The sequence below is a fragment of the Panonychus citri genome, unplaced genomic scaffold (genome assembly GCF_014898815.1).
Source record: "Panonychus citri isolate SS breed McGregor unplaced genomic scaffold, ASM1489881v1 Contig00092, whole genome shotgun sequence".
Lineage (NCBI taxonomy): Eukaryota > Metazoa > Arthropoda > Arachnida > Trombidiformes > Tetranychidae > Panonychus > Panonychus citri.
The window spans coordinates 1,263,516-1,286,249 of NW_026515497.1; the positions used below are offsets into that span (position 1 = coordinate 1,263,516).

A 22,734-nucleotide genomic window follows, 5' to 3' on the forward strand; every position below is an offset into this window, starting at 1 on the left:
TCAACGAAATTGAAAAATTTTGAAAAAAAAGTTACAATTAAATCATTTCTAATGATAATCTAATCATATCATTCAGACAATGAAAAAAAAGTTAATGATTAACTTAGTCATTGACTCGTTAATTCAGTAAACTTTGTTGATTGTGATCTAATTGTAATCAAGTTGAACAGTAACCAAATTAAATTCATGGGTCTTTGGATTCATAAAATCAGAAAGCAAAGTTAATATGATTTACTATTTAGTTACGATTAATAGAAAATCAAATGATATTAATTCATGTTAACAATCAAAAAATTGCTGATTAAGATTAACCATATGATGGAAACTGAATCAAATTTAATCATGATAAAGATTAGAAAAGATAATTAATAATAAAAAAAAGTGAAAATCAATTGAAATCAAATGTAAATATAATCAAAATATTTGCTCACTAAAGTAAATATTATCATCCAAGTTGATGACAATCTATAAATTGTTGATTTAAAATCGTAATCAAATATCATGATTAGTAATCATAATTTACTATTTACAATTAAAATCAATTCCCCAATGTTTGTTTACCTTTAGAAAGATAGTTTATCAATGATGAAGATGAAAAGTATAAGAAGATTAAATATCATCATCATCATCTTTCATCTTCCATGTTAATGATAATATTTCATCTTCTTAACTCTTTTCCTCCTCATCCTTTCATCATTTGCCTACGGGAGATGCTGATGAAGATAAACAATTAAGCCACAACAATTTAAATGATTAACAATCTAACCCTTTCCTTCAATTGTTAACATTTGATTGTAGCTCAATTTTCAGAGATAATATTTGATTAGTTGAACATTTTTCGTTCCTAATCATTATGATTATTGTTGTTATTTATTGTTTAAGACATTTCATTTGATAATATCATCATCATCATTATATTTAATAAAATAATCATGATGATAATAAAGAAATGATGTCAACCAGAAAAAAAAACTGGTTAATATTATTTTTCCTCAGGGCATGTTACCCATACGAGAGGAAAAAACAAAATTTCAATAACAATGAACACTAACAAGCCTTCATTTTATATCTCATGTTATTAATAATCATTATCATCATGATAATAAACAAATCGATGATGATAATGATGATGATGATGATGATGTATTCTTGGTGGAAGATGATGAGGAAGAGGAAAAAAACGAAAAGAGAATTATTTTCATCTCATTTTCTATCCGATTCTCTCATGAGATTTCATGAGAATCCTTTTCATTTTTGTTTATTCCTAATCCGATTCAGTTAACCATAAAAACGATTGGTTTTAACCATTTGAATCTTTTTCCAATTACAAGAAGATGAAGAAGATGATGATGATCATCATCATCATGATAATGCTAAAGATGAAGATGAAGACAGGGAGTGAGATTTTCCTTTGCTAACATCAATTTAACTCTCAGTTGGTGATGATTTTATTTGTACAATTTTTTTCATCTTTTCTCAGTGGTTTTCATTGTTATTAAATTAATTTTATTCCTTGATTGTTATTGTTGATTTATCCAAAACGATCAACATAATAATCAAGATAAGTTGATGTTATCATTTGTTTATTATCACTTTGGATGGAAAGGAAAAACAAAGTTGATTGTTTCCAAATTTTCATTCCTCATGAGATTCAACAATTTTTCATGATAATATCATGGTGATCATGAACATGATGATGTTTCCATTATCATTCAATGAGTTTAATGTTGTTTTTTTGACAACAAATGATGATGATAATCATTCAGATGATTTGATTTCTATTCAAATGAAATCGCATTTTGTTTACTCATCAGAAAATGTATCACAATCAACATCTTTGTTGACATTATATTTACTCTGTCATGTTGATAGTAGTTGCATTTACCATTTAACAAAAAGTACATGTATCATCATCGCCCCAGGCACTTTAATCATTTAAAAAGGGAGTAAAATTATGAGGAATCCATATAAATATATCAGAGACATTTTATCATCTTCATCATCATCTTCCTTTATCATCCTTTTGCATTTAGATTTGGCCTATCAAGTAGCCGCAGGCGATAATGTTACTTGTCCCCAGTTTGTTGTTGTTGTTGATGATGATGATGATGATTTACTGTTGATTTTCATTCAGAATCCATGATGATTATCATCATGATGATAATTCTTGTTCAACTTGTTGTTTTTATCTTTGTTTTTACTTCTTCAATGATATAAAACATTATTCAACAATCACACTGATTGTAATACAAGATTGTCTTTCATTTTGGTATCAAAAAAGTAAATCAAATATACTTGTTACTATTTAGTTAATGTAGATGATGATGAGAATGATAAGTTATCCTCATCATCATCTTTTTCCCTGCAATGTGACGATCTGTGGAGATAAATCCTGTAACTTGGATCATGATGAATATGTTTTATTTATCAGGAATCACAGTCCAAGTAAATAATAAGATAAACAATAAAAGGATAACAAAATTAATCGCCTCCGGGGTAATATATTGTTATCGATACTTGATATTGTCAAGTTAACATTTTTTCCGATTTTTTTGCCAGAAAATTAATAGATTGTTGATTTTCCAGGTTGATTCTAATAATAGAAAAAAAGTTATATATTAGATTATATCAAAATTAAGATGATTAAGTGTTGAGAATTAATAGATTGTAAGAGAGAGAGAGAGAGAGAGAGAGAGAAAAAAAAATCTCAACAAGATGCAAATGAGAATATAAAAAAATAGGAATAGATAATGATGATTATGATGATGATGATGAGGATGATTATTATATTGATTACCTTGTTATAATGGTGGATCATTTAAATTGTTAACAAGATAATTTAATTCTGGTGAGTAAATAATAACTTTCACAATGGTAACAGTTAAGGTAAGAAAAAGGGTTCAAGGGTTTGGATAGACATTAATTGAATCATTAAAATGTTACCTTGATAAGGTGAATATAAGTTTTGTTGATTAACAGGAATCAACAAAATTGATGATACAACGATTATCATCATTATCCTTCATCAGTATAAGTTACTATTGATCATGATAATTATAGTTAAGTAAATATTAATACACTAAATTAATGTATTAAGTAAATTTACATTGAGCAGTTATCATCAATTCAACGTTTTTTTTTGTTGTTAATTTATCCTCCTCCTTGCTCTTAATCATCATCATCATTATCACTTTGCTCCTCCTTTGATATTAATACATTAAATGAGAGAGGGAGAGAGAGAGAGAAACTTGTTAATAACTTTTTTTTCTCCATGATGATAAGTATCATTTTTCATCCTCATCTCCATCATCATTATCATCATATGCAAAGTAAAATCTGTTGCGTGATTTGATTGTTGATTGTTGATCCAATAATCAGGGAGAGAGAACAGGAAAATGTGATGTTACTTTGATTCATCTTTTTACTTCAATTTTGCCAATTAACTATTCCCTGTAAATTGTAACAATAATAATGATTGGGCAAGAGTTATGATCCTGATGATGATCATCGGTAATGTACAGGCACGAAAATCCATTTGATAGTTTGATGAATATAAAAGATCAGGTTGGACATATCATCTTCATCAGTTGATTGTATTAATGGATTATCATCATCATCACCATAACCATCCACCCACAACCAACATCCTTAGCTTTTCATCTGATTTTGATTTGATTTTCCTCCTCTTTTCCTTTGATTCTTTGTAAATTATGTGATGTATAACATAATATAAATCAGATGATTTGATTTGACAGGTTTCAACATAATATATCAGTTTTACCCTTGGAGCAATTTAATAACAACGGAAAGTGAATGAGAGAGAGAGAGATAACTGGTCACCACGATCAATTGTTTACTTTTAAGACAATTTTTTCCCATAGATGATCATTGATGATGCTTATGATGATCATCATCATTTCGACTTTTTTTCTTTGACATTTTATGGAACATTTTTCTTGTCTCTCTTTCTGTACATTACGATTCTTGATTCGGATGCAGGTTAACCATTATAACGGTTTCTTTGATTCTTTTCCAATGCTTTTACTTGATTTTAGTTTCTCATTCTCGTGATAATGATGATGGTGATGATGAAGATGATGATGATACAAATGGATTAGGGTAACATAGTCCTATTAAAGTTTCTTCCTGTTTGCTTGTTGTCTTCCTATTGTATTGATGACCATGATGTCGATGATGATGATGAGAAAAATAATGATCAGAATTGGATTCATTGTATAAAAGGCAATGATTACAAGAACATTTAACCATAAAAACCAATTGGAAATGAAAGTCTAAGCTGACAATTGATATACTTACAATTTTGTTTTTCTTTTACATTTTCGATCCTTTTTAATATTAGATTATCATCATCAATCGACTCCATTGGATAAGTGAGTGAGATTGAGTAGGTCAATCTGATCGATTCTTATTTAACTTATTGTAATAATAACAAATAATGATGATAATAACTTGAAAAGATGATTAACTTGATTATATGGATTCCATTACAATCTTCATGTTTCAATCGTTTCTTACATAAATCCCACCTTGATAGTGATTATTACTTAATGATGACAGGAAATTGATGTTACCATGTTTAAAAATCCACTAAATGCTCAATAACAACATCCGGTATCTTCCAATGTACCATGACCATTAAATAGACAGAAAGATGAAGATAAACAATCCTGTGTAATGTAATAGTAGTTTAAATAAATAGGTTGAATTAAATTATTATCACCATGATGATGAAGATGATGATGATGATTATCATTGAGAAAAACATGTATAATAAATGTAATGTTATCTTTCAACGATAAAAGACTCATCAACACATATAAACATGTAATTTAGTTAACTGAATTATCCAAGATCATCAACAACTCACCAGAATTAATATATTCACTTGTAAATCAAAATATATGTATAAACATATCCATTAACTTGAATACTCACAACTCAGAATTAAATTCAGAGAGAGAGAGAGAAACTAAACTAACGAAATCAATGAAACTGATTCAGTTTTCTCATTGGAAATTTTGATTAGTTGCATTTACAAGGTAGTTAATTAATTGTATCAAGTCAACAATTAATCTTTCTCATCCATTGACCAACAATTATATAAATAGTAAATCCATTGATAGATAAACATATTATTATGTAACTCTCCTTGTAACGAAAGTAAGTTGATTGTAATCAATTTCCCTTGGGTGATTGTGGACAATTTGAACACGACATTTAATGTTAGGTATCCATATAGTTAATGATATTATCTGGTTAAAGAAAGAGAGAGAGAGAGAGAGAGAGAAAAGTAAATTACAAATTGAATACAAGACTCAAATTGATTGTAAACTTATGTTAATTGTTAACCTTAACTAATGTAGGGTTTACTTGTTTTTGGTGTTGTTAGAATTGGGTTTCAACAATTAAGAATTACATTGATGTGTAACTGCTTTTAGATATACATACATGAATATCCATCATTAATCAAACACAATCAATCATAATTTACTTTTTGTTTCTTTCTCCATCAATGAAATGTATTGAATCAACAACGATAATAATAATAACTCGTTAACTAGTTTGTATTAATGTTTATGAGGAAAATGTTTCTCTCCACAAAATGAAAACACCTACAGTTTTTTTTCCTCCTCTTTATTCATCATCAGTTGGTTTTAATAATCAGTAAATTGTTGTTAAATCTAAAGAAGAATAGAAGAAAATTATTAGTAAACAGTAAGAATATCACTTATATGTAATAATAATAAGCGAAAGTAAATTTACTCAATCATATGATAGAAAAGGAGAAAAGCCTAACAAGTCTACTTACCATTTCTACTCCAGTGGAACAATTAATGTTAATTAACCGATTAATTGTCACTCATGGTCCATATTCTTTTAATCTTATCATTTAGATAATCATCTTCTTCATCTCGTTCATCAGGATTAATCAATTAAAGATGATAAGGGTTAATAACAATCAAGTTAATAGACAGAAACGTATTTGGGGAAACACTGATTGTCCAGAAAACAAGAGTTAATCAACCAAATGGTCATTAGTTTAATTTTTTCATTAGCTCAGTAGAATCAATCATTAACTAGAGAAGAACATGAAACAATTAACTGTTTAAAGAAAATAAATATAAGGATTAAAACGATCAAATTAAATTAGAAATAAATTTTAGATTAATCAACAATTGAATTTGTTTGAAAAGGAAAAGGGGTGAGTGAGAATAGCCCACAAATTGATTGATCTATTTTCACAGATAATTTGATTTGGAAATAAATTCTCATTGAGTTTAATTGTTTTCTAATCTAATTAAATTAAATTACTTTTCTTTTCTAATTGATTTTATTTTCTTCCAATTTAGTTTTCATCTTGTGATTTACAATCCTCTGATTTACAGTTAAAACTTTCATGAATTAATTGTTAACTTTTCAGTTAATCAATTTTTCTGATTCTTTGTTTACTTTTTTCAAGTTACTATATTTGTGAATTTTTATCATCTCAAGTATCATTAACATCATGTAATTGTTTTTGATTTTTTTCTCTGTGTTAATTTAATTACTTCAGTTTTTCTCTTGTGTTAGTGAGTTTCTCTCTCTCTCTCTCTCTCCTTGGTAATAAATTGTCATCAAAATACGTGAATTGGGTGAAAATTATTCTCTTTTATTTATGTTCTCTTTTTCATTTTCTTCTATTTTTTTTCTTCTCCAATTCTTTTGTCTTTAGGCCTTTTTTTATACTAACATTCTGTTTTCCATTGGTGATGATACTTATTGAATTTTATTCTTTCTCTCTCATTTACAGATATTATTTATATATAAAAGTCTTTATGATGGATTTTCTTGTTCGAAAATAGTGAAAAGTTTATTTCTCCTTTGCCAGCTTATCCATCAGATCTGGAGAGTTGCTCTCTCTCTCTCTCCTATTCTCTGCTGCTTGTGTGATAATATTTCCTACCAAAACCCTGGATAGTTGATTATACATTTCGGTGTATATACTTATATTCATATATACTCATGGATACACAGATTCATTCACATAAGGATATATATTACACCATGAGAAGCATATTACTCAAAAGATTCAAGGAACAATTGTCAAACTTTAGTTCCCTTGACTGTTAACCCAATTCAATTCTTGGTAGTGGAGAAAAGAAGAGTAAGAAAAAGGAAAAAAAAGAGAAGACGAAAACGAATAAGGAATAGAAAAAAGAGAAAAGAAAAGAAAAAGATTCATTGGAAATCGGTTGTTCCAATGACGAAAATGAATACAAAGAAATTGGTGCTATTGGTTACACAGCGAAATTGAAACTTATGCGTGTATCATGATGATGATAGAGAAGACATGGTAAGTATATATTTCTCCTGAAAATGAAGAAGAAAAAGAAGAAGATAAAGTAGACAGAGAAAAGAAAGTGAAAAAAAGGTAAAGCCAAAAAATAGAAACCTTTCAATCTTTGGAACTTCATAGTTTCATTCGTTCACTCGCTCGATTCCATCTTCTCATTTCATCTTCACGGTTGTTTACATATCTCTTTGGTTACTCTCTCTCTCTCTCTCTCTCTCCTTTCTCATCCTCCCATGAATAATAACAAAAGTAGGATGAAAATCCTTCTGACATTCAATTTCATCTTCTCTTCTCTTCTCCTCCTCCTCATCATCATCAAAAGATACAACAGCAGTTCCACAATTCTACCATGTTAATACAGCCTTCTCTCTCTCTCTCACTCCCATTTATTCATCTGAATAGTAATATCATGATGATATTTCACCATCATCATCATTATTATCATTTTTTTCGTCGAAACATTTTACATGAAAAATTCACTTCCAATCAAATCAACTTAATCTTCTAACCTTTTTTCTTTCTCCTACCAAACATATTACTCGTCTTTGGTAACCAAAACTTTAAAATCGAAATACAAAGACATTTATATGGAGAAAGAAAGATCTAAGGTAGAAGGAAGAGAAATTCTGAGAAATTCTTATAATATATTTTTTCTTTTTCTTCATTATTCTTAGACAGTAAAGCTAATGGATAAATGAGCGTAATTTACGTGGAACATGGAACAGGAAAAACACACACAAAGAAGAAAATTGGAATAAGAAATTTAACTTCCCCAATCTATTAAACGACCGACACACAAATAATAAGGAGAAAAAGAAGAAAAAAAACTCGAGAATAATAAAGAACTAATATTTCAACCTGATTCTTGGTTCTTTACCTTAGAGTATCATCACCATTATCATGATATCTTCCTGTTGTCTTCTCAATCTCCTATTACTGGATTTCCTCTCTCTTTCTCTCTCTTGCTCTCTTATTGACTAAATATTCATCACAAATTCCTGGTCTTTTTTTCCCTCTAAAAAACATCAACATGGAAAGAGGATATTACACTTTTATCATCATCTTTTACAATCGATCAGAACCAAAGGTCTACTAAAGCAATTGGAAATCAACATCACACACACACACAACTAATATAATCGATTATTGATTACACTTTACATATAAGCATAAGTATTATGTGTATATTTGATTCTCTTGGTAAGAGACAGTCTGACAAGTTCGAAAGACCTTTCAAAAGAGAAGAGAAAAAAACTTCGCCATAGAATAGGGAAGATTGATTATTGGTTCTGTTGTTGATACGAGTTTATCTCTTTTTTTCCTCTTCCTCCCTGTTATCTAACTGTTCATCATGATGGAATAAAAAAAGCCCACGAATCACATTGGTTATCAGGTTATCCAAATAATCTTACACTTTTTTTATATATCATTTAACTTCTTACACACACTCTCTCTCTCTCTCTCTCTCTCTCTCTCTCTCTCTCATCTTCACCCTCTTTGCCTACTATTATTTTCAACAGTTTCATTCATTTAATTTGCTTCTTTATCTTCTCTCTTTTTCTCTTCTTAGATTAACATTCTTTGTATTATTATCTTACTACCACTATTATCCTTAACAGGTCAACTTAATTGCTGGTCAACTTGGTCATTTGGTGATTTATTATTATTCCTACAACAACAACATGGTTGGAACAACAATAACAACAGATAAAAAAGGAAAACTGTACTTGAAGATTCATGAAAGATACAAAGGAATAGTCTTATTATTCACACTATGATTATCATGATGGTGAAAACCCTGATAATTTGGTCATATAATTATATGAGTCGTTTAAACATTGGATTGAATATTTACTATTGAATTGGATAATTGTGATGATCAATTAACCGACCATCATTGGAAAACCAATTTAATTGTTAGTTCAAGTTTATCTCTTATTATCATCGAAAAATTAGATCCATTGATGAAGATATTTGAAAGTTTCATCTTTCATCTGAAAAATCATAAGATTTTCCTTCAATGAATAATGTTTATGATCAAATATGCAAAATAATGATAATCATCACCATGATGATTACATGAAAAAAGGAGAGAAGATGAAAAGAAAACATTTTTAATATCATAACATTTTCCACTCTTTTGTTATAAATGTTATATATTAAAATGGAAGAAGAGAAAAAAATTAATATTACTTTGCATATGGTTCATTTACATCTAATTCATTGAGAATGCTCAACAATCAGTTCTGTTAATATATTCATACGATGATGATCATCATTTTTTTCATTATCATGAAAAAGGAGTAAAAAATCAATCATTTCTCATTCAAGATCTTAACGCCATCTCTTGTAAACAATCAGCGCTTTCTCATCACATGTAAAGGTAATCACATTAATTTCTGTTTACTTTTTCCTCTTTGTTTTTTCTCTCTACTATCAGTATACTAACCATTTGATTATTTTAGTTAATTAACCGCACATAATTTGTCTAACAATCAATTGACTATTAACACGTAACAACAACACTAATACTGAATTTAAATTGTTGACAATTGAACATCAACAATTGCAAACGTGTTACGATTATCAATATGAACTTTTTTTCCCTCCAGAATTATTACCATTTGTCTAAATTTAATTTCTTTAACTTTTTTTTTATATTCTGTTGATTAACTAATAACTATTAATCTCTCCCTTAGATTATATAAAACTGTGAATGAGAAGACTTGATTCCATTGAATAGATGGCGATGATTATGATTAGGATGAAGCTTTTGGATGATGATGATCACTCATCTTTCTCACTGTATGTGGTTGTCATGTCTAAATGCAAATATTGTTACAATAACAACAATCAACGCCAAGAGTAAACTGTTAATATTGTAAATTTGATTCTGTAAGTTGAACTTGGTGAAACTCAGTGAATTCATTTGCATTGAAATTTGTTTTGTTTACTTTGATTATTTTTCCTTTTCTCCTACGTAATGTTATTTATATTACGATGATTATTTTCATTTATTTTTTTTTCTTCTCTTCATCTTTTATTGTTTCATGTAATACATTTTTCAATTTTTCTTCATCTCTCTCTTCAGGTTCAACAACAACAACAAATGTATAATATAATTTTCCCTGTTAATATCTAAGGTGGTGATATGATTTTTGAGAATCCAGATGATTCATAATAATAACAATATAATATTGTAAAAGAAATTGGAAATTTCCAACAAGACCAAATAGTGAGACTTATATATAATAATGTAAACATCATTGGAAGATGATATTGGATGAGGATGGAGAAGGTTCCATGTAATGTGACGATGATGGAAGACAAGTGAAGAAAAGTCAACTGTTTTTGATTCGAATTGTGAATTTTTCTAAATCAAGAGGATGGAAAAGAATCAAAGAAATTGAATGGACTCCTCCTAGGTACTTTGGTGAATTATTATTAGAGATTTTATCCTCAGTCTCTCTCTCTCTCTCTCTCTCTCTCACTTCTATGACATTCATTCAGGATAAAGATGAGATGCAAAAGAATTACAAAGAGGATGGAAAGAGAAGAAAAAAATGGATGAATAAGAAGAGAAATATTGTTCATATTCCATGGAATCAAATCAACAACAACAACAGGAACCCAAAGAACAAGAAGATTGTTCAGAATAAGAAAATAGAGAAGAAGAAGAAGAAAAAAATGAGAGGAAATCTCTTTTTTCTTCATCATCTTCCTTCGCCTTCTTAGGTTCATTATATTTATCATAACTTGTCATCTCCATTTTGTTTGGAAGACGTAAAAGATGAGGAAACAAACATCAGAATCATCATCATCCAGAAAGAGGGAGAGAAAAAGAATCAACCATAAACAACTTTCTTTCTCTTTTTTTATTATTATTTTTTTACGTTTTTTGGCAAAAAAAGAGATGAGGATGGAACGAAGATGACAAAGAGGTGTAAGATAACTACCACCACCACCACGACTGATGATGAAGAGGAGGAGGAGGAGAAAAAGAAGATAAAGAAGAGGGTGGAAGGAGATTCTGCATTCTCCTCATCTCCTCATCTCTCTCTCTCTCTCTCTGTCTCTCTCTCGTCATCATCATCGTTAAACTTTTTTGAATGTACATTATTTTATGTGTATTTTTGGTCCTTAGAGTCTTGACCTTGATCGAGGTGAAGTTTAACTTTTCCTTTCCTGATGATTTTAGCATCGATAACAAAGACCATTCAATAATATGTATACAAAGTTTCACTCATCCAATTTTACGCTCATCATCTTTATCATAGACTCATCATCATTCTCATCATCATCTTCTTCCTCTCTTCTGCTTTATCCTCCTTTCTCAAAGTCATCATTGTCATAATAATGCCCTCTTTATGTGTCCTCTCAACCTTTTCTGTGGTTGACATTTGCCTTTATCTCTCTCTCTCTCTCTCTCTCTCTCTATCCTCATCCTCATCCTCTGGATAAATATATTGCAAGTTAAATTGTTCAACCTCCCAAAGGTAATCGAGACAAAAATCCCATCTAAATCAAACAACAATTTGATTAGATGAAATATTTGATACGATAATTATGATTAGTTGATTAAAAAATCAATAACCAAATCGTAAATGATATTGAATGATGAACATAATGGTGATAATAACAATTAAATGAAATTGTTATGATGATTATTGTGATAATAAATCTGATTTATCAGTCATCCATTGAAAATGTTAACTGTACAATTGATTATCATCATTGATCATCAGAATCATCAACATGATCTATGTTAAAGTTAATCAACAACCAAACAAAAAGATATGAATCTATCATCACTTGTCCATTGGTGTGATCATTTTTTTCATCTAATCTCAATCATCATCATATTAATAATCATCTTGATCTTAATCTTTCCAAAGGAGGGATTAGTATGTCAAAAGATAAATAAATTGACATCTTATATTGTTCAATGTTATTACAATAGACTCTCTCTCTCTCTCTCTCTCTCTCTCTCTCTCTCTCTCTCTCTCTCTCTCTCTTCTTTCTTTCTATTATTCACTCACAATCCTCACCCCGCCGCCATGAATTTGGGGATATAATTTATACCTCAATAAATGTCGATTCAGTTTAATTGTTAGATTGAACAAAGCTCGTGTCACGCGCTCGAGTCTCTACCCAATAATTAAAGTCCATCATGATTAGTGAACCATTTAATTCACATCTTTATCCTTATCTTGATGATCATGATTGTAATTCATATCTTCATTGAAGAGGATCATCATTTTCATAACATCACATCAATGGGAAAAAGATATCACATCAATGAACTTGCAAGAGAATGGGAGAGAGAGAGAGAAGTAAATTCAATGAAGAGAAAAATAAAGATGATCAACAAAGAGATGATGATCCATATTATCATCTTGATCCTCATCAAAATCATATTTAATGTCTACATGTTATATTCACATATTCATATGTACATAAAATACAAATAAGGATCGGGTGAGATGTCAAGTGAACTCTCATTGTACTAGAGAGAGAGAGAGAGAGAGAGAGAGAGAGAAATGAAAGAAGATGACAGAAGATAAATTCTGATTCTCATCATCGTTTTTTTTTCATTTTCTAAAAAAACTACGATGATGATCACATAAACTCTTTCAATGAGGAAAATATCTGGAGAGAAAAAAAATTGCTCGGAAGATGATGAAGATCTGATGATGATGATGAAAGTAAATCTAAATATCTTGTCATTCAAATAAACTGATATTCAGTTGAAATGAATTGGAGTAAACAATAACAGGGAATCACTCCCAGATAAGATAATAATAATATCCTTGAAATGAATATTTTTTGTTCACAGAAAAATGATTTTCCTCTTACAATTTTCCCTGTTATCATCATCTTTTTATCTTCATCATCGTCATCATCATCTGTATCATCTTGATACTTTTCTACACAAAATTGGGTGAAAAAACTTGAGTGGATTGAAGATGAAGTTATATATGGATGAAAGAATATGTTTCCATGAGAAGTGAACAGTTTCTTACAGAATTGTTCAGTTATCTTCCAATATCTCTGTATCTCTCTTATTCCATTTCAATGGAATAACAAGGATGATAATGATGATCGAGATGAAGATAAAGATGATAGAGTAAAAAAAATTATTGATAGACAAAAGAAAGAAAGAAAAAAAAAGAGAAAGAGAAAAAAACTTTTCCCCTTCTCCTGTCATCCATTCAGTTTCAACTGAACACCATCATCAAGATCTCATGTCATGATATGTGTTTAGTCAACCTCATTAATATCATGGAGCCTCACCCACTCCCACCCTGAGAAAAAAACTTCCCTTCGATTCCCATTATATTTTACAATTGAAGTTCGAAAAAAAAAGTTCTTATTGATACTGAACTTTTTTTTTCTCTCTCATTTCTGATCGTTCCATGATGATTACAGTTATCATCATCATCATTTGAAATAAATCATGATGATTATGTTTCCATGAGCAAATTATCATTATTGTTATTATTTGATATTCAGTTCTGAAAACAATGGAACCACTGGAAAAGAAAGTAAATATTAGTTCAGAACTTTTTCCATTCAAATATATCAATTCAATTCTAAATCTGAATCATGATTATTATACATTTTTCCATGTAAACATGATATGTAATAATTATCATGGAATCACATTAATGCTGGAAAACAATGGAAAATGATGAAAATTAATTCCACTGATTCCTTTTTCTGATAATTCGCAAATCTATCAACTGATCCATGATCAGAATCAATTAATCATCAAGTAAAAGTTTATCCAAATCATTATGATGATAATTGTTTGTTTTATCAGTTAAATCTGAATTTAAGGAATCAATGATTTCTCATTTGATTGAACAAAATTAATCAAAGTCAAAAAATTTTCTTATTTCCGTTCATTTTAATTCAGTTTGTTCAACAAAACGAATCATTTTTCATCATCTTATCATGATGATCAATAGGATTTATAATCATCATGTTTAATAGCATAAATATCAAAGGTATGAACATCAAAAGTAACTTATTGATTACATTGAAATTGTATCATCATTATTTACATCAATTTTCATCCTTCATTTTCCCATAGACATCATGAAACATCATGAATCATGATTCATTGGCTCAGATATTCACACTCTGAGTATTATCACCATGAATCAACAATCGGAACAAAAAAAAACACCATAATCATATCATAGCTTCATGATTATAATGGTTCCTGTAACAGGCTCATTATTGATCATGGAAACCTCAAGATTCACTGTTACTATTTCCTGTTATCATGAAGGAAGAGGAAGTATCATCAGGATGGATCTTCATCATCAAGAAGATAATTATCTTTGATTTTTTTTCTTCGCCTAATTTTCTAGGTTTCAATCTTCATCTTTTTCACTATTCCTCAAGTTATCATCATGTTCTGATGATGAAAACGGTGATAATCTGATAATCTTTGCCTTGTGATTATCTTACAATCACAATGATTCACCGGAAACTGATCACCGTTAAATTTGTACATCATCATCATCATCTTCCTCTCTCTAGTCTTATCTTCCTCCTTTTTACCTTCTCAACCGGAAGGTAACAATAGTTACTTCATCTCAAGTGTTTCTACTCATTGTGATGAGGATGAAGATGCGGATGATACATTGAATAACATTGAATCAATCAGGTGAAAGAATTCATAGAAAATACAATATCTTCCATCAGTCTCTTTCTTATCATCATTATCATCTTCTTTCTATGGACAGGAAATCTTTCATCTCTCTCTCTCTCTCTCTCTCTCTGGTATAAAGTTTCATCTTTTCCATCCCTTTACATTGTTATACTTTGTTAGATGAATTCATCTTTTATCTTCCTCATCATTTTTTTTCTGCTGAATCTTCATCTTGCCGATACTTTGTTTTAACACTTTGATCCTCGTTGAATTAATCATCGACATCATCAGGATATTAGACATTGGATTAACTAGAAAAAATTACGAAAAAAAGATGAAAAGTTAGATGATGATGAAAATGATTGAACCAAAAGAAACCAAATCAATACATTGATATTATTTTTCTTTGGGTTTTTCTTTATCCTCATCAATTGATTTACATTGATTTTTTTTACTATTACCTATTGTTGTTAATACATTTCAACTGTATCATCCAGGTCTTCATCTTCATCCTCATCCTTAACCTTTATCTTAATAGATACTTGAATAATCATCTTTAGTTCACTTTGATGAAAAATGCAAGACAAGCTTTTATTATTATCATTATCATCTTCATCTTCATCTTCATCATCATTATCATCTTCGAGTTGGTTTGTTCAACTTATATTAGTAAAGGATTTTCATCTTCATCCTTTTCTTATCATCTTTACCAGCTCTTGAATTTACAGGCATTTAGTTGAATAGGAAACAATGGTAATGATGAGGATGCAGATCAAGATGAAGATTGAAATTTAATAGAAACAGGTTTTAAATGGAGAGATGAAAGTAAAGATGATGATGATGATGAGGATGAGACTTTATTGATGAGGATGTTGTTTAAATCGGCTTAACCAGTTACAATCAACTGTAACTCTCTAGACTAAACTAGAGTATAAAAAATTACACAACCATTATTTCATCCTGGATGTTGATGATGGCAGAACTTGGATTCATCCTCATCCTTAATCGTAACCAATGAAAGTAAAACTTGAAATCATCAGTAAAAGTTAATATAACTTGAAGATAATCAAAATGTTTCATGATCCAAGTTGATTATCAAATTAAATGGGAGCAATTAACAAGTTATCCAACAGTTTAATTAATCGAGTTGCATCATATCATCACAATCAATTGATTTGCAATTTAATTTTCTTTATAAAGAAGGAAAAGAAAATAATTATTCTAAATTTAGAATCATTAATAAGTTTCTTCTATTGATACTTACATTATTTTCTTTGTCTTTGTGTTTGTTTTCTTATTCCCGGGAAAATATCTCATTAGTTAGTTAATTGTTAACTTCTTTAGAGTAAATGATTCCAAACAATTATCATCAAATTCAACTTGTTAAACATTTCCTCTTATGTTTCAGTTAATAAACTCAATTGTAGCTAAATTGTTGTAACTTTGATTCCAAGTTCAGATAAGCAAGAAAAAGTTTTTTTTTCTCAGCAGCGAAAAAAAAATTCACTAAGATTTGTTTCGCTTTTTTTTCTGCTTCGTTTTCCATTGATATAAACACACTCAAAGCGAGTTAGTTAATTAGTTAATTAAAGTTGACTTTATCTGGTTCGCTCTTTTTTTTGAGTCAATTTTGCTAAGAAAATTAAATTGGATGATATTCATCTCCATCATCATCATGAGAAAACAATTATTTCACTTTAAGATATTTTCTTTTCCATCTGATAACTGATAATCCTCAGAAATATCGTCATTATTAACTGGAGATTGAGATCATTTCAATTGATCACCAAGAGAATTGAAGAAGAGGAAAAAGTTTCAAAATTATCCTTCAATCAGTTTGGAGTTGATTGTCGTTTAATTAACGATCATAGGAACGTTGATTCAAGCCAAGGTATTAACGATGTCGAGTGAGGGTGATAAATTAGTTGACATAATCATGATGATGATGATTATGTTTAGTGTTGAAAGTGTTCATGTTGAGAGTTGATGTTGGACTTTTTTTTCAAGTGATAGTGTCTGGGGTTATACTTTAATTGTCATGATGATGATGTTTGGGTATTAAAGTTGACAATCAGTTGATTGTGATTAGTATTGTGCTTTTTTTTGCTGTTGTTTGCTGTTTTCTTTTGCTTTATCCTCTCTCCCTCATCCATGGATTTTGTCTCGTTCTCAATTTCCTTGTGACAATTATTTGAGGATGAAGATGATGATGAAGTTGAAATATATCACTTGACAATGACAAGCTCATTAAATTGAGTCTCTCTCCTTTTTGGTTAAATCTTGTTCACGAAAATGAGCCAACCACAGAAGATGAAACAAAGAAAATGAGGAATTGCTGGTTTAGTTGATGAGAAGGACACACAATTTAGAGGCTTTTGATATAAGGTGACCTTTAAATGATGATGATGGTGTGAAAGGGAGATAGATAGATAGAGAGAGAGAGTACCATGTTTGGGTGGATAATAACTGTTATAATGGTGAAGATAATGATGGAAATAATGATGATGATGATGATGAGATGAAAGAGGTGAAAGGAGAGAGACTGGAGAGAAAGCGAGAAAAGGTTAGTGTCTAAGATGAGAATAGAGAAAGATTAATAAAAGGAAGAGAAAAAAAAGAGAAAGTAAATCTTAGAAGGTGATCCTTATGGATATAAGTTAATACGTTTCTAGTTAAAGATTCTTGAGATTCATTGAACTGGTCCAAGGATTTTATGTGTTTGTCCTTTTCCACTTTCACCTCCTACTATTGTTTTTAACAAGGAGACACCTTAATTGATGATTAGTGAACCTTAGTTAGTGATGGTATGATGATAACCATAGATCATCATGGTAAATATAACCAATTTTGATGAGAATGTTGGAATAAGAAAAGAAGCTAAAGAGAAACAAAAAAGAATAGAAAATAAAAGCTCATGAGAGAAGAGAAAAAAATAAAGCCAAGATTAGAAAAGATTCTTATGAGAAGAAGATACAATCAGCTTACCCGTTATTCTCAATAGAATTTAGTTTTCAAATATTTCCATTACATTACCAGGTAATTAAAGTTTTCCATCAACCCAAATAATCAAAAAGAAATTAAAATGTTCAAGATCAATACAGAAAAATACTCACATAGGGAAACCATTTTAACCAAAATCTACCAATTAACGGAGACAAAGAATCGATTTCAGGTAATGTAGTAAGTAGCGAAGTAGAGTCAAGTCAACAACCTGGAGCTTGTGGGTGATTTAAATTAACAATTAAAAGAAAAAAATAATGATAATTAATCCGAAAACAATTAAGATTAAATTAAGAAAACAAATTGATAAAAGAAAAATTTTTGCGGGTTAGCAGCGCCATCTCTTGGTCTTGATAGAAACTTTGAAGTTCGATGGGAGTCGAAAGAGGTTTAACTTTTTTCGCTCCTGATGAATTTTAATTTAATTAACTTTACCTGTTAATTAAAAATTTAAGGTAAGATCTTAGTTAATGGTTGGAGGTGGAGCTAACGGCTATTCGTCACACTTATTCCTATGTTTGTTTAAATTAGGTTAGGTCTTCATTAAAAGGGTCAAAATCGAAATAGGAAGGCCCGGAGGGCCTGAGACAATCAAACGGACACACAAGCAACCCAAAATTCATCCAAATTTGCCTATTTAAGCTGACGGACACTATCGATAAGTGTGTTGAATAAGCATTGGCTCCGCCTCCAACCATTAACTAGGATCTTACCAAATTTAATTTTGTGTTATTATTGTTTATCTTATTCCAATGATCAAATTGACACCAATATTATGACAGTTCGACAGTTACTTTAGTTGTTTTCTCGTTACTCTTAAAACTGAGACTCTTATTGCGTCGTAATAACTACAACAACCTCTCATCTAAGGTTAGTATCACATAATACATCTTACTAATTTTCTCTCTCTATTTCTTCCCATGAATTAAAATAGCTTGATTGAAAAAAATTCTGATTTAAAATTACAATATTTAAATTCTAATATTGAAAAGTCTTATATTTAAAAAAGAAAAAAATAAAGAAAAAAAAGAAAGGAACCAAACAAACAAACAAAAACTAAACAAAAGGATTGTCACCATTAGACTCATCCAACAAATGAAGGACAAGCCAATGAAGACACCGAATTATTCAATCACTGATTTAAATTGTATTGAGAAAATTCATGTAAACTGGGCGATTAGTTCAGTGCCTCAGGGTGATTGGACTGAGTCCAATGGAAATGTATAAAGCATTAAGCTCGGGGATAGGTGTAATAAAGTTGGATTGCAATTAACTAATTGTAGTTTCATTTGTAAATTACTAATGAAAGAGAATCAATTTAATTGGTGAATATTTAGATCTTACATTAGTCAGTATATCAATGGTTATGATTAACTTATCAGTGAGTTTTCAGAGTTAAAGGAAACTTTTTAGTCTCGATTTTAATTTAATTTTAATTCAATGATTAAATAATTTTTGATAAATCAATGGAAACTATTTTAATGAGAATTTAAGAAATCAATAGAAAATCACAAAATTCTATCATGAAATTTATTAGATTATTGTGCTTCTACTAAAGGTAGAACCAAAGAATCGAAATCAGAATGGAGGAAAATCAGCATTTTGGTTACAAGGAATTTGAAAAAGAAAAAAAATTTCATGGTAATAGAATAAGAATTTTTCAAATTCAGAATCAGAACAAGAAAGAAAAGAACAAAAAAATTCTTTTTTTCTTGTTATGAGAATAAAAAAATGAAGAGATATAATATTCTCTGTTCTTCTGGTGGAATTGATTTTGTTTTCTAATATTCTCAATTCTTATATTTGCTTGGATAATTTTCAATCTGATTATCGATCCAATTGTATCATAATCATCATCTTCTAGTTGTATCTGTCTCCCTGATACTTTTGTCTACTGATGATGATGAAAAGATGATGAAGATGAAAAAAGGACGACGATGAAAGCCCATTTAGATGGGATTTCCTTGGAGCAGAAAAAGATAAGTTGAATTTAAGTGAATGAAAATATTGAGCTGAAAGCAATGGAATCACTTTAGTATCAGATGAAGATGAAGATGATGAGGGAGAAGGAGAGAGAGAGAGAGAGAAAGAGTAGCCACTTCAAGTAGAAAAGAAGAAAAAATCGAAAAAGAGAATAATCTTCATCGAAAAGATCTTTTTGTTCATCTTCCTTCTCTGAACATCTCTCTCTCTCTCTCTCTCTCTCTCTCTCTCTCTCTCTCTCTCTCTCTCTCTCTCTCTCTCTCTCTCTCTCATCCTTATCCTCATCCTTCCATATTCAAGATGATAGAAATGAAAAAATTATCTTCATTATAAATGCCCAAGAGCCGAAAAAGTTACGAACTCGAAAGGTACAAACTCGAGATAAAAAGTCCTACAACTTTTTTATCGATTTTTGACTGAAGCTCTATTATCATTATGATCCAACTCTTCATCTTCTTCTTTATCATCATTGATGTGAACATTCAGCTCGATTAGACAATCGAAGTAACTTTTATAATGATTAAGATGAGGATTAATTTGAAAAGATTTCAAATGATGTAACAATTTAATGAGAGAGAGAGAGTGGAAATCATCAAGAGTTAATCATTTATCTGTGATGATTAATGATCATTTTAATATTTGATTCGCTCAACCAGGTATTTAAATTATCTTTCATCATGATGGAATCATTAAGATCATGAGAAGATGAGAAGATGATATAAAAAAAAGGAAAAGAAAAACGATTTTATCAAAAAAGAACGAGAAAAAAATTCGATTTAATAAAGTTCTAAGCTTTTTTTTCTCGAATTTTATTTTTCACCTGGAAGTTTCAATATTAATCTGTGTATATTAAAAGTAAGAGTTTAATTGTGTTGGTTAATTGAGGCGATACACGATTAGTTTAATGGTTAAGAGCAATTAGATTGAAGAGATTTGATCAATTGTTAAAATCATTTGAAATTGGGAATTGGGAAGATTATCAAAACTACTCAATTTTCTCAATCAGTGTTAGTTCATCAAAGAAAATCAGAAAGTTTTAATTCCAAGGGTGTGGAGATTATAACAAAGAGATGAGGTAAATTTCGTGATCGTAAGTAATTAGAGCGATAATTAATCGGTTTTTGGTCGATAATATTTATCGTAATACGCTGTGAAGGTGTCATAGGATGGAGACACTTTCTGGACAATTGCATCTTGCATCATGTTTTTCATGTAACTTCCAGTCGATGGATAAGCTGAGCAAACTGAATCAACACCGTTGATTGTTGGATGGGAAAACCAGGATGAAATTGGAATGGTCATTTCCAGGAATGGCCAAACCATGTAATCAGAAAATAAAGGTTTTTCATTACCTGAATGTAAAGAAAAAAGAAAGAAAGAAAATGTTACAATGACATAGAGATTGTTAGCTGATTGCTGATGGAAGTTAACAATTACCTTGTAAGAATTTGGTTCCAATATTGGAAAAGATTGATTCTAATTTGGTGAACATCTCAGTGATTGATTTGTTTTTCTCTTCAATGGATAAACTAGAATCTTTTAGACATCGAATTGGTGTAAATAAGGGTGAGGTTATTTCATCGATTAACAATGAACCTTTTGCCTTCTCATAAGGATCAACTGGGTGGAGTGTGGGTGGATAAATTGAATCGAGGTAATTAGCAATTACCATTGATTCAGGTAAAGTTTTATCTCCCTGCTTAAGGTAAGGCACTTTGCCCGCTGGGTACATGTCAAGATACCATTGAGGTTTGTTGATCAAATCAATTCCAATGAAGTTGTATCTGTGTGTGGATATTTAAATAGATTGATAAGATTAGATAACAATTAAGGTGATTCAGTGTAGTTAAACTCACGGAATCTTTTTTTCAGCCAATACAAGAAGGACTCGTCTCACAAATGGACATATAATACTACCATAGATGGTCAGATTGGACATATCGACAGAGGGATGACCGGTACTATCTGTTGGAATCAATGTTTAGAAAAACAAAATTAGAGATACAATTAGTTTGTAGGAATAATTTGATTGTTAGAATTGTGTAAATAGGTCATGTAAATGGGAATCAATTTATCTTGAATTGAAGTTACTATTATTTACCTTTATCATGATAATCAGCAAACACTTCTAAGCCCATTGTGTAAAATGGTTGATTAGTTGATTGTGGTTATGATGAGTGATGACAATTTAAAGTTAAATTGGTGAGACAGCAACAGTTAACTCAATTCAATTGAATTGGTTACGTTTCTTGTTAACTTGTTAATCAGCTGTTTCCATGGTGATCATTTTTTGCTTCAAATTTGAACTCACATTTTTGATTATCATTTAGGTGCATTGATTTAAGTTAATCATAGATTATGATTAAATTGTTACGATAACTTGTGATTGGGAAAAGCGTTTCAAATGTTGTACTTGGAATCATTTGTATATTTGTATCTCTCGATTGATTCAAATCAACAGGATCAATATTTTAAATGGAGTTGCAATTGTTCAGGGTTTTTGAGATCATTTGACAGGTGATTAAGAGATTAATCTTGATTGTGATTAGTTGAAAGTAATTCCAAGTGATTAGTTAATCCATAGAAAATTGTTCAGTTTAAATGGAGTATCAATCTATTTGGATTATTAAACGATAATGACCAACATTCAATTTGTGAACATCTATTGGTAAATTTAACGATTTATATTCAGAAGCAAAACCAAAATGAATCCATGATTAACCTTGAAAATTAA

The 22,734-nt window shown here is 29.8% G+C and overlaps 1 protein-coding gene and 4 long non-coding RNA genes across 22 annotated transcripts; 2 read left to right on the plus strand and 3 right to left on the minus strand.

Moving 5' to 3' along the window:
• Positions 1-1,431: 1,431 nt before the first annotated feature.
• LOC128387529 (uncharacterized) lies at positions 1,432-6,202 on the minus strand. Of its 7 annotated transcripts, XR_008325043.1 has the most exons (7): positions 5,831-6,201; positions 5,513-5,702; positions 4,889-5,273; positions 4,318-4,688; positions 2,944-4,165; positions 2,798-2,845; positions 1,433-2,593 (listed from the first exon to the last, which is right to left on the minus strand). It is a non-coding gene; the product is annotated as an uncharacterized LOC128387529 (long non-coding RNA). The 7 variants fall into 7 exon arrangements; XR_008325042.1 differs by having other exon boundaries at positions 1,432-2,593; positions 2,798-4,165; positions 5,470-5,702; positions 5,831-6,202; XR_008325041.1 differs by having other exon boundaries at positions 1,432-2,593; positions 2,798-4,165; positions 5,371-5,702; positions 5,831-6,202.
• A 146-nt stretch (positions 6,203-6,348) lies between these two features.
• Positions 6,349-12,048, plus strand: LOC128387530 (uncharacterized). Of its 12 annotated transcripts, none has more exons than XR_008325046.1 (7): positions 6,392-6,653; positions 6,812-7,354; positions 8,029-9,270; positions 9,656-9,737; positions 10,054-10,249; positions 10,446-10,779; positions 10,865-12,048. It is a non-coding gene; the product is annotated as an uncharacterized LOC128387530 (long non-coding RNA). The 12 variants fall into 12 exon arrangements; XR_008325047.1 differs by having other exon boundaries at positions 6,392-6,586; XR_008325048.1 differs by having other exon boundaries at positions 6,426-6,528.
• A 2,157-nt stretch (positions 12,049-14,205) lies between these two features.
• On the minus strand, positions 14,206-18,288 carry LOC128387550 (uncharacterized). The gene is made up of 4 exons (XR_008325095.1): positions 18,003-18,288; positions 16,282-17,894; positions 15,479-16,207; positions 14,206-15,328 (listed from the first exon to the last, which is right to left on the minus strand). It is a non-coding gene; the product is annotated as an uncharacterized LOC128387550 (long non-coding RNA).
• A 419-nt stretch (positions 18,289-18,707) lies between these two features.
• LOC128387551 (uncharacterized) lies at positions 18,708-19,294 on the plus strand. The gene is made up of 2 exons (XR_008325096.1): positions 18,708-18,887; positions 19,039-19,294. It is a non-coding gene; the product is annotated as an uncharacterized LOC128387551 (long non-coding RNA).
• A 1,549-nt stretch (positions 19,295-20,843) lies between these two features.
• On the minus strand, positions 20,844-22,725 carry LOC128387545 (glutathione S-transferase omega-1-like). Its single transcript, XM_053346751.1, has 4 exons — positions 22,102-22,725; positions 21,857-21,965; positions 21,438-21,784; positions 20,844-21,352 (listed from the first exon to the last, which is right to left on the minus strand). Exons 1-4 carry the CDS (start codon positions 22,136-22,138, stop codon positions 21,111-21,113), a joined length of 735 nt encoding a protein of 244 aa, XP_053202726.1. The 5' UTR covers positions 22,139-22,725; the 3' UTR covers positions 20,844-21,110.
• Between the last annotated feature and the right edge of the window lie 9 nt (positions 22,726-22,734).